The sequence below is a fragment of the Triplophysa rosa genome, linkage group LG21 (genome assembly GCF_024868665.1).
Source record: "Triplophysa rosa linkage group LG21, Trosa_1v2, whole genome shotgun sequence".
In the NCBI taxonomy this organism is placed as follows: Eukaryota; Metazoa; Chordata; class Actinopteri; order Cypriniformes; family Nemacheilidae; genus Triplophysa; species Triplophysa rosa.
The window spans coordinates 869,283-880,991 of NC_079910.1; the positions used below are offsets into that span (position 1 = coordinate 869,283).

Here is an 11,709-nt window from a genome sequence, read left to right on the forward strand (position 1 = left end):
GCGTTCGTCTGCTCAAACCCTGACGTGGCGCTGAGCACTTTTCCACGTCAAAGACCGGTTTTAGAAATATGAACGTTGCCACACGCACACTTTACGATCAAATCTGTGCGTACGCACGTTTTATAAATGAGGCCCCTTTGTTTGATCTGTGATGTGAGAGATATTGGTCTTCTCGGTTTCAGCATGATCTGGTCTCATAGGACTGAAATATCTGCCCGGAGGACATGAAAACATAAACACCACTTTCTCTTAAAGTGACTTTGATGTTTGGCCTCAGTCACTTACAGTCAGACAATGAAAGTCAATGGACACGGGCCGCCAGATTGCGACTCCCCTCATTGATGAGCTATTCCTAACCCCTCCCACACATCTAATCCGAACACCTAATGTTAGTGGGGAATGGGGAGTTCGACACTGTCCTTAAGCAAAACATCGCAATTTCATTGTATCTTAAAAATGTGTTCTTTTAAATGTCTAGGTAAAAAACAGCCTTTCCCCCCCATTGAACACATTTGATATATTTTTTAAGGAACACAAAAGATTTGGAACAGTAGTTATACGGCATGTTAAACTCTGCAGTATGAACCGTATGTCAGTTTAAATCACTGGTTCCCAAACTTTTTGAAAGCATGGCACCCCTTTCTAGTCATTTTTATATGCATTCCTAGTAAATAAACGCAGATGAGCAAACAACAAATGAAGCACAAACAAAAAACAGCACAGAACCTGATGGATTCCTGCACTTTCCGTCTTTGATGAGACATTAAAAACAGCTCTTGGGAATGGTAGAATGCAAAATGGCAGTGGTTTTAAAACCGCAGTACACCTTGACACCAGTAATCGGCCCATGCCTCTTTACAAACACTGAAGAAACTCACTTTGGTTTGAACCCTCTGTGGCGATGCTTAAATACTACATTTGTAGAATGAGACTCCGTGAACTACTAAAAATAGCATTTTATTTGCATAACATTCGTAAGACTTTTTTTTACAAGGCAACAACATATAACTTAAAACCAACATTATACAAAAACAAATGATTTTTTATCCTTCATTGGTAAACGTCATTAAAATAAACCTTTAACTTGGTTTGAGGTACAAAACCGAATCAAATACGGCGGTATGAAAAGAAGTCAAGCTCTTGTGTCCAGACGGTCAGAATCTGCGTAAAGTGTGTGTAATATCTCTGACAGATGATGTGCTTCGTGATGTTCATGCGCACAGATGCGGTTTGTAGTTCTGTGTCACAGTGATGTTGTTTCTCATCAAACCACGGTGACATCATCACCATCATCATCACCATCATCATCATCATCATCATTCATCTCGTGTGCTCTGCACTTTCGAGTAACTCCTGCAGGGATTCTTAAAGCACACGGATGGAATGGACACGGGCCACGAGAATGTGCAGGGAACCGTGGTCTTAACGTTCTTCTCCAGGAAGTTAAAGGCGAAGTTCCACCACGTTCTGTTCAGGTAGTTGCGAGGAGAAGCTCTCAGGGTCTACAGGAGCAGCACATCGCGTGTTAATTACAGTCAGATTCATCATCATTTCACGTCATTTACTGTGTTCTATCTAATGTGCTATCTGTGGTTGTGGGTTTGTTGCGTTACCTGGTTGTTGGCCATGGTGTGGTACCAGTAGAAGAGACGGGAAGTGATGAAATACGCCACCACGACATCCACAGTGTAGTGCTCATGTGCAGCCAGGATACAGACCACGCCCACTGCGCTTAGCAACCAACAGATGACGTGATAAAAACGCCATAGCAATGTGCGAGGTGAATCTACAACACACAACAACAACTTCATGCATGTGAAGAACTGGATTCTGGTGTAACACATTTGGCATGAGTGAAGATGATGCTCAGACTCACATTCCTGGATGAAGAGGAAGGTGAGGGTCAGCATGACCGTGTGTCCGCTGTACAGAAAGTCTCCACACATGAGATGAGATCCTGTGATGGACAAACCTCCTCCAGACACCAACTTCACAACACGCTGCATCTTCCCCTGAGAATCTCCATACAGCTGACAGACGAGAAACACATTAACATGTGCATTAGACTCTGAAGTCCCCGTCAACCGGAAGTTGCAATCGTTTTTACTTCCGTATTCTGACACACGAGTGAAAAGGAAATTCAAAGGAGAAAATAAGTGGGCGTGGCTTGCTTTGTTCTCTGCGAATTGATTGGATGTGTAAAAACAGCCGTTGCATTTTGAAATGAAACTGGCAGCAGACTGAAAGTTGAAGGGGAGGAGTTAACGGATTCTCCGTCCAGTTGAAAGTTATGGTATTAATGCCATATTTAAATTTTTTATATACTGTATATATTTTCTGGTATATTGTTATTTAAGTTTCCAGTACTGATCACTTTTAAAATAATATACTTCAGTTAAATAATATTTTAAATAATAATATCATTTCTTATTTTTTCCTGTAAAGCGGCTTTGGATCAATGCACATTGTGAAAAGTGCTATATAAATACAACTGAATTGAACAATTTACAGTTTCGAACAAAACAACATAGGGTTTATTTCAGTTGAAGAAAATCTTGCAATAATCCCACGTGTTTGAATACCATGCGTCTTTATTTTAGTTCCCTGTTCCTATTCTTCTTCTTGAATAAAACGCTGCTTTGCAACAATGAAACTGTGAAAAGCGCTTTATAAATAAAATTGACTTGACTTGTGTTTTACCCATTTGGTTTCATTTATTTCTGCTTTTTTTTTTAAATAAATAAATCTACAGTTTTTACACGGTTACATCTGACCTGACACACTGTCCAGTCAGCCGTTGAGTGGTAAGAGCTCTTTTTTTTCACTTCTTGAGCTACGTTTGTGTGTTATCGTGGAATTATTCATACGCATCTCTTATGCATTTTCAAGAGTTTTATCATGTTTGAAGCTCGTCTGTCAGGTGACATTACTGTGATCTCCATACGGTGTCTGCTCCTCGTGCTTGAAGAAATGATATTACATGCGAACACATGCTCAGTAACGAATGAAGTCAGTGATACAGAAAAGAGAAGCACTGAATTATTAGCTCGATCACTCAACTCTGCACGGACCGGACGTCACGTGATGTGTTCAAAATGTGTGTCGATTTATTCAAAGAGTATTTTGAATGAGTTACAAAGACAGAATTGAATGATACTACATGAATGAAGTATTTTGATTCTTAACTTGAATAAATCTGTCATTATTCAGCAACTGTGCTCAGGGATGACGGGTCATGTGAAAGACTGAACACACTGTTGTGGCACTAAACATGATCAAATCACAGCTGAATGGGGCTGTAGACTCACCTTGGGTGCACACTCCATGTGCATGCTGGGTACTGGAAGAGTGGTGACGTACATAGTGATCATACGGTACATGTACAACATTCCCTGCAGGAAGAAAAACCTTCGGCCCACGATCGCCCTGAAAATAACACGCACGCGCACACATGAATCATTGTGTAAGTGTGTTCGGACTACGTGACTCTTTGATTTAACAGCTGCTATAAAGATGATCCACATCACTGTGGTTCCAGACATGACTGCTTGTTCTTCCGTGGAAATTTAAGCCCTCATCAAATTTACGAAATGACTGAAGAAAACGATCACGTTTGCTGTCGTGTTCCACAGAAGAGTCAAACCGGTTTGAAACACAAGACTTCAACAGGTACGTGAAGTATGTCAATGATTTGCCCCTCACCTGTGTTTGAGAAAGAGCCACTGAATGAACCACAGAGCCACTAGAATCATTCCATTCACCTCTGTGACGGAGAACGCCCACTCCACACGAGCCACGTAATCAAAGAATTTATCCGGTAACGGTGGACTGATGGATTTATCCGGGACTCTCTCGTGCACCACAGTGATCATGACGGTGGTCAACACCAGGTTAAAAGCCGCCCAGATGAAGGCCATACAGGTCTTCCACCACTCGGCCGGGAGACGAGAGACGGCCGTCGCCTGGATGATGTTGGCCTTTGGGATGGGGATACGGACGTAGTCCTGGTTTTTGCGCAAGGTTTTACGGAAGCCGTTCCGTGACTCGCTGACATCGGGCTTGTCATCGGTATGACCGCTCGGCATGTCCAGGTAGGGGCGTATCTGTCCTGTGGGTGTGGTCTGGAGGTGTGTCCTGCCTTCTATTGTCACCATCATATGGTAGCCCTCGTTCTCCATCTCATCTTCTCGCTCATCTAGGAGCTGAGACGCAGCCATCACTCTACAGACAATAACGCACGTTAAATCAACACATGTGCATGCGTGTGGAGTATAATACTGCACATTCTATACTGCATACTGTACACAGTACATCGCAAACTCTGAACACGGGACACTCTAAACTGCATTATACTGTACACTCTATACTGCATACTGTATGGATATGTCTGGATCATATTTTCTCCCATGAAATAAAAAGGATCATATTTTGCAAAGAGAAACTGAGGCTTGTTTAAAGATAAGTATGGGGAGATGTACAGACACCAGCAGGACACAGAAAGTAAAACACTTTTAAAGTGAGATTACCCAGAACAGAAAATGATACTTGAGTGAAAGGGGAAAAATTCGAAGTGAAAACTAAGTGTTTTTCCCTTAGCTTTGAAATTTTAGACCGTTGGCTTGTAGTAATAAATACTATAAATAAATTGACTAAAATGCTCCAGTAATGAAGAACAGGGCAGTGTTTCCCCTGCCATTACGCCCCGCCTCTCCAAAGGCACCTCCCGCCCCCCTTTGAAGGTCAAATTAATTTAATTTTTTATGTAGCGTTAGATCACAAGAGAAGTCATCTAAGGTAACCTTTCCTATATAACATGTCTATACCTTGTTCTCGTACTAAAACTAAATAGCATTATGTTATTCATCTTATTTACATGGCGGCATGTCATTTCTGTTTCTACGTGGACGCGCCTTTACAATTCTCCTCTGCTCTCTGTATCGAGTTCCGACCCGAAGCGCGCGCGCGCGCACACACACACACCCACGCACGCACGCACGCACGCACGCACACACACACACACAAGTACACTTTCACCAGCGGACAGAGAGCGCGTGTGGGGAAATATGTCGCGTCAACCACCTGAAAAGCAGATCAAAAATTGCGTTTTTAAGCGCTCCCAGGGTGGTGATAATGCGCATGCCCTGCCCCTGAGCAACAGTCCAGTTACCACCGGATGACAGGTTTTCACCCAGATTATCCTTCCTTCCATCCGGACCGCAATGAACCATTAAAACATCAGACTATTTCTGTGGTTTAAATTGAGCAGCGCGTGTACATAACTGAGATGAACACATCACGCGCACTCAGGGAAATTTATGTTGATTATATTTTGCCGCTATATCCTCTCATATCTTTATTTAGCGCGAAACGCGCTTCATTTGAACCCTTTCCGCTCCGCGCGCGCTGCTTCTCCCGCCAAAGACGCGTCACATAAAGACCTGCAGACACCAAGAGCGGCTCAATAAATGGACACTTTTACTGTAACGCTTAAGTAAAGGAAAATGCAGCAGTAATAATAGTATTTTTAGCTGTCAGTCAGTTTACTGTTTGTGACAGATTATAAAACATAACGTCTTGTATCTACATACAGCATGTATGATATTAATAGCACAAATAATCAGCATGTTAAGAGCATTTCATTGTGAATCATGTTTTCATTGGAAAGAATATTTAGAATCAGTTCTAGTATGAATGGCATGGAAAGGCTGTTAGTAACTATGTAAGTACTCCTGCTCATGATATATTTATTTCAGTTTGTTGTCAGTAGTTTTTTTAATATTAAAATAGACCACAGGGACTTCGCTTCAACACATTCTCTCAGTTACCAGACCTTCTGTGTTTCATACAGACTGTGGCTATCAGAATATAAAGTAAACGGCCTGATAAAACATTAGATTGATTTAACATTATTTATTTTAAAAAGTACTGTCCGGACCTCTGCCGCAAAAAAGCTATAGAGACCGCAGCGCCCCCGAAGCCGTAAACCTAGAGGAAACACGGCAGGGTTACTTTACAGTCGCTCTTGAGCATGAAACTACACGTCGTGTTTAAAACACAAGTCTCTGGCTCTCTTTGTGTGTGCGTGTACAGCCGTGGGCAAAAGTTTTGAGAATGACACAAATATTGATTTTCACAAAATCTGCTGCCTCAGTTTTCATGATGGCCAATTGCATATACTACAGAATGTTATGAAGAGTGATCAGATAAATTGAATTTTATTGTAAAGTCCCTCTTTGGCATGAAAATGAACTTAGTCCAAAAAAACATGTACATTCTGCCACAAAAAGAGCAGCTGACATCATGTGAGTGATTCTCTGGTTAACACAGGTGAGTGTGGACGAGCACAAGGCTGGAGATCACTCTGTGATGCTGATTGAGTTAGAATAACAGACTGAAGCTTTAAAGGAGGCTGGTGCTGGAGATCATTCTTCTTCCTCTGTTAACCGCAAGGGAACACGTGCAGTCATCATTGCGCTGCACAAAAAGGGATTCACAGGCGAGGCTATTGCTGCTAGTAAGACTGCACCTACATCAACCATTTATGGGATCATCAGAAACTTCAGTGAGAGAGGTTCTATTGTTGTGAAGAAGGCTTCAGGACGGTCTTGTACAGTTGATTCAGATGTGAGATCGGGGCAGCACCCGTGCAGAGCTCGCTCAGGGATAGCAGGAGGCAGGTGTGAGTGCGTCTGCACACACAGTGAGGACAAGACTCTTTGAGGATGGCCTGGTGTCAGAAGCCACTTCTCTTTAGGAAAAACATCAGGGACAGACTGTATTCTGCAAAAGGAACAGGGATTGGACTGCTGAGGACTGGGGTAAAGTCATTTTCTCTGATGAATCCCCTTTCCCATTGTTTGGGGCATCCGGAAAAGAGATTGTCCGGAGAAGAAAAGGTGAGCGCTACAATCAGTCCTGTGTCATGCCAACAGTGAAGCATCCTGAGACCGTTCATGTGTGGGGTTGCTTCTCAGCCAAGGGAGTGGGCTCACTCACAATTCTGCCTCAGAACACAGAATGGCACAAAAACATCCTCAGAGAGCAACTTCTCCCAACCAACCAAGAACAGTTTGTGATGAACAATGCCTTGTCCAGCACGATGGAGCAACTTGCCATAAGACAAAAGTAAGAAGTAAGTGGCTCGGGGACCAAAACATCAACATTTTGGGTCCATGGCCAGGAGACTCCCCAGACCTTAATCCCATTGAGAACAAGCAAAAGAAAAACCTCCAAATTCTGGCCAACTCCAAGCATTGATTATGCAAGAATGGGCTGCCATCAGTGAGGATGTGTGCAGAAGTTGATTGACAGCATGCACGGGCGAACTGCAGAGGTCTTGAAAAAGAAGGGTCAACGCTGCAAATATTGAGTCTTTGCGTAAACTTAATGTAATTGTCAATAAAAGCCTTTGACACTTATGAAATGCTTGTAATTATACTTCAGTATACCTTAGTAACATCTGACAAAAACATATAAAAATCACTGAAGCAGTAGACGTGGTGAAAATTAATATTTGTGTCATTCTCAAAAGTTTTGGCCACGGCTGTAGGCTGTCCATAAATGTAGGTGCGCGTGTAGTTATTTTAGCTCATTTAACAAAACTGGGCGTTTACAATGTGTGTTTGACAGAGAGTGGATATAAAACGACACACCCTGAAACCTGTAATACACACCCACAGACTCAAGACATACCTTCACCTCTCTCTCTCTCTCTCTCTCTCTCACACTTCATATTCTGTTTCCTGTGACGTCACTGAACATTAAACTCTTTCATTTATCATCACATAGACCCAAAGCAGTCTTCAGAAGAACGGTTGTTTCTGTTTCAGGTTAGTTTGACCTCAGCACAACTACAGAAACCAACACAACATCCAGTCAGACTCCTGCATGAGCACAACTGAACAGATATAACATCATCCTGATAAAAACATCTCTGATAATCAGCTGTCAAGTCATCAAGCACAATTCCTGTTACTCTGTAGAGTGTTCCGCACGAGGGTCAGAATTGTGTAATAATCGATCATGAGCCGAAAATACAGCTGAAGCTCCGTGTGTGCGTGACTTTCAGGAAAACACTCCCAAAATAAACACTCACAGAAACACTGAGAAACGCGTTTAAAACACACACACACACACACACACGCACACGCACACACACACACAACATGAACATCTGTACGTGCTTTTAAAACACATCAGAACTCTTCCTGTCAGTTTGTTTTACAACTTTTAGAAGTTACAAGGTCCATTCACAATAATACTACACAACAAAACACGTTTCACATGCACAACAACAAAAAAGAGAAACAGTAAAGAGTTCAAAAACCTCGAGGAGAAAGCCGTGTAAAGTCACCTGTGTCGTGTAAAGCAGCTGATTTACCTGTTTGTCTGGTGTAGCTGAGAAAGCCGCACAAGCCTGAACGGATCTGACATCAAACAGTTTACCGATGGCCTATAAACCCCGCCCACACCTGCAGCCACGCCCACTTGAAGTCAGAGACACACCCGTTCCGGACATGACCATGCATGGACTGCAAAATGAAAACCGTTAGAAAGACGTTTTAAACTAGATAAAAACTAGTAAAGAGATGAAATTGTAATTACGCTGAATCCTGTGAATCCACAATATTGTTATATGACACTGTTTATTATCGGCGTGTCGTGTATGATGTGATTTTCCAGCAGAGGGCAACACAACGTCCTCTCTCGAGCTGAATGGTTCCATAAATAACCTCTTTCTGCTGCACAAAAGGTTCTTTGCAATGAAAGGTTCTTCAGATTATCAAAAGTTAAGTGAGACATCTTTCTTTCAAGACTGAAAGGTTCCCTGGGGAACAAATCTGATTTCTTTTTTACATTGAACACAAACAGCTTAATGTGATGTGGGCGTATTTTTATTGTTGTGTACAACACGGTTCTGTTTTCTTGTGTATTTCTTTCAGTTCTGTGCAACATATATTCAATTATATTCCAAACTAATGAATCTCTGTAATATTGACAGTCTGTGTTCGTGTGAGATGTATGTCAATATTTGTCTGTTCATTGGTTGGATCGGAATGTCAATCATAAATGACAGGATAACAGTGATGTTTAGTTTAGTCCTTTATTTGATTTCACCGTTTCTGACGCCGGGGGCCCGACAGAGGCCCTTCCCGGGGACTTCAAAGGCCACGCCCTTGTATGTCGCCACTCCCTTTGCATCCGTGTTCAGGTCAGGGAGTAAATGCTCCCAGATTCTGCATTTGGGATTCAGCTCTTTCTCAGGAACACCTGTCACATTACACACAAGGATCATTAGAAACTAACTGTGACGGTATTCGTGAGAGAAAACGAGTGACGACCGGATCCTACCGGGGTAATTCTGGACAGTGATTCTGTCACCGGGCTGAGCTCCAGTGGGCGGGGTTAAGGGTTCTGTACTCTCTTGATTGACAGCAAAGAGGAGGCGGGCTTGTGACTGAACCCCTCGCACCTTCATTGACCGCACATTACACAACAACACCACGAGAGAGCCAACCAACTACACAAACACACACACAAAGAAAGACTTTTTGTGTCCAAAGAGATTTAAGAAGGTGGTTTAAAGTCAAATATGTTTCATGTAGAATATATGTTTTGAACCTGTTCTGGGGTCATGTGACTGCACTGAACGCTGACTACAGTTCTGGGGGCGGGTTCTCCTAACTCCACCTCCTGAATGACCAATGATGTCGAGTCTGGATGATTCCGGACTGTCAGAACCCGACCGACCCGCAGATCCAGCCGGGACACGTCAGGTTTCTGTTCTCTCATGAGAAGGTTTGCAGATTGAGAAGTGTTGAGAAGCTCAGGGTTCACAGCCGCCCCTGAGACGCACATCGCATAATAAACAAAAACCTAAACATCAACACAACCAAATGATGAATCGTTGAAAGGATAATTGATTCTAATGTCACATTACAGGGATTTCATAAGTATTTTAGTATTTGTTTACACCTATGGTGACCCTGCACCCTGAAAGGTGCTTTAAAGGTTCTTCACAGCGATGCCAAACCAGTTTTGGTTCCACAAAGGTTCTTTAAAGAAGCATCTCTTTCTTACTTTTTATCATCTGAAGAACCTTTCTTCAACACAAAGAACCCTTTTTGAAATAGAAAGGTTCTTCAGATGTTCTTCATGGAACCAAAAGGTTCTTCTATGGCATCGAAGAACTTTTGAAGAAACTTTTTTAAGAGTGTGTCAAACTTTCATGGGAAATAATGATGACGTTTTTTGGTATGAAGCGTAATATAAAGGTTTGCGTTTGAAGAGTGTGAACTAGTGAAAGCCTTAAAGAGTGAGATAAAGATCACCTCTCCTGCCTCTCCCGCGTCTCCTGTCATGACGTGTTTGACTCTCTGACACTCGAGGTGTTGTCGAGGAACGGGCAGACGGGGCAGTTTGTGGCGGGGGGGCACTTTCTTGCAGCAGTTGTGTTTTTGATGTGATTGTTGCTTTGAGAACTCTCTCCTGACGCAGCTTTACTGAAACACGCACACACACATGTCTGGTTTATTATCTCCGTGGGGACAGTCCATAGGCATAATGAGTTGTATCTACCCCTAACCCTATCCCTAAACCTAAAGATCATAGAACACTTTTTGCATTTTTAGATTTTCAAAAATTATCGTTCTGTACAATTTATAAGCTTTTGTGCCCATGAGGACCTCAATTTTGGTCCCCACGGTGAGGCGAGTCCATATACAAACCAAGTCCACGCGCACACACGTCACTCACCTGCTTTCCTCTTCTGTGTGTCCTGCAGGACTTTCTTCAGGTCTTCAATGTCCTTCTTCAGTTTGCCATTTTCAACCAGCAGCTTCTTCTCTTCCCGTACTGATGCATGCAGCACTGACAACAAACAAACAAACAAACAAAAGTAAACGGAGAAGATAAACAAACAAAAACACAGAGCTCATCCATCAGTCATACGACTACATGAGTGTGTGTGAGTGTGTGTGAGTGTGTGTGTACACAGATATAATATACATAAGAATGTGTGTGTGTGTGATGGTCATACTGGCTTTGTCCTGAAGGAAGAGCAGCTGATGTGTCAAATATTCCATCATCTGATCTTCATCATTAGAATCTGATCTGGAGACATGAGGACGATTATCAGACATCAGCACCTGAGAGAGAGAGAGAGAGAGAGAGAGAGAGAGAGAGAGAGAGAGAGAGAGAGAGAGAGAGAGAGAGAGAGAAGAGAGAGAAGGAAGGGAACGAGAGAGAGAGAGAGAGAGAGAGAGAGAGAGAGAGAGAGAGAGAGAGAGAGACAGAGAGAGAGAGAGAGAGAGAGAGAGAGAGAGAGAGAGAGAGAGAGAGAGAGAGAGAGAGAGAGAGAGAGAGAGAGAGAGAGAGAGAGGAAGAGAGAGAGAGAGAGTAGAGAGAGAGAGAGAGAGAGTAGAGAGAGAGAGAGAGAGAGAGAGAGAGAGAGAGAGAGAGAGAGAGAGAGAGAGAGAGAGAGAGAGAGAGAGAGAGAGAGAGAGAGAGAGAGAGAGAGAGAGAGAGAGAGAGAGAGAGAGAGAGAGAGAGAGAGAGAGAGAGAGAGAGAGAGAGAGAGAGAGAGAGAGAGAGAGAGAGAGAGAGAGAGAGAGAGAGAGAGAGAGAGAGAGAGAGAGAGAGAGAGAGAGAGAGAGAGAGAGAGAAGAGAGAGAGAGACAGAACAGAGGAGAGAGAGCAGACAGAGAGAAG

General features: G+C 42.9%; 2 protein-coding genes across 4 annotated transcripts in view; both read right to left on the reverse strand.

Annotated features, from left to right (window-relative positions):
- Positions 1 to 941: 941 nt before the first annotated feature.
- Positions 942 to 8,490, reverse strand: sgms2b (sphingomyelin synthase 2b). 3 transcript variants are annotated; one of them, XM_057319386.1, is made up of 6 exons: positions 8,381 to 8,490; positions 3,703 to 4,221; positions 3,309 to 3,426; positions 1,877 to 2,030; positions 1,614 to 1,786; positions 942 to 1,502 (listed from the first exon to the last, which is right to left on the reverse strand). In XM_057319386.1, the coding sequence occupies exons 1-6, from the start codon at positions 8,431 to 8,433 to the stop codon at positions 1,317 to 1,319; spliced, it is 1,203 nt and encodes a 400-aa protein (XP_057175369.1). In that variant the 5' UTR covers positions 8,434 to 8,490; the 3' UTR covers positions 942 to 1,316. The 3 variants fall into 3 exon arrangements, with proteins under 3 accessions (XP_057175369.1, XP_057175370.1, XP_057175371.1); XM_057319387.1 differs by having other exon boundaries at positions 8,354 to 8,410; XM_057319388.1 differs by lacking the exon at positions 8,381 to 8,490 and adding an exon at positions 8,327 to 8,374.
- The window catches only part of aimp1b (aminoacyl tRNA synthetase complex interacting multifunctional protein 1b), a 10,856-nt gene continuing 7,568 nt past the window's right edge, over positions 8,422 to 11,709 (reverse strand). Inside the window, exons 2-8 of the mRNA XM_057319397.1 lie at positions 11,039 to 11,147; positions 10,756 to 10,869; positions 10,332 to 10,502; positions 9,622 to 9,845; positions 9,352 to 9,520; positions 9,118 to 9,270; positions 8,422 to 8,531 (exon numbers count right to left, since the gene is read on the reverse strand). Coding sequence (XP_057175380.1) covers positions 8,494 to 8,531; positions 9,118 to 9,270; positions 9,352 to 9,520; positions 9,622 to 9,845; positions 10,332 to 10,502; positions 10,756 to 10,869; positions 11,039 to 11,141 — 972 coding nt within the window. The 5' untranslated portion in view covers positions 11,142 to 11,147 and the 3' untranslated portion in view covers positions 8,422 to 8,493. The remainder of the gene's footprint in view (positions 8,532 to 9,117; positions 9,271 to 9,351; positions 9,521 to 9,621; positions 9,846 to 10,331; positions 10,503 to 10,755; positions 10,870 to 11,038; positions 11,148 to 11,709) is intronic.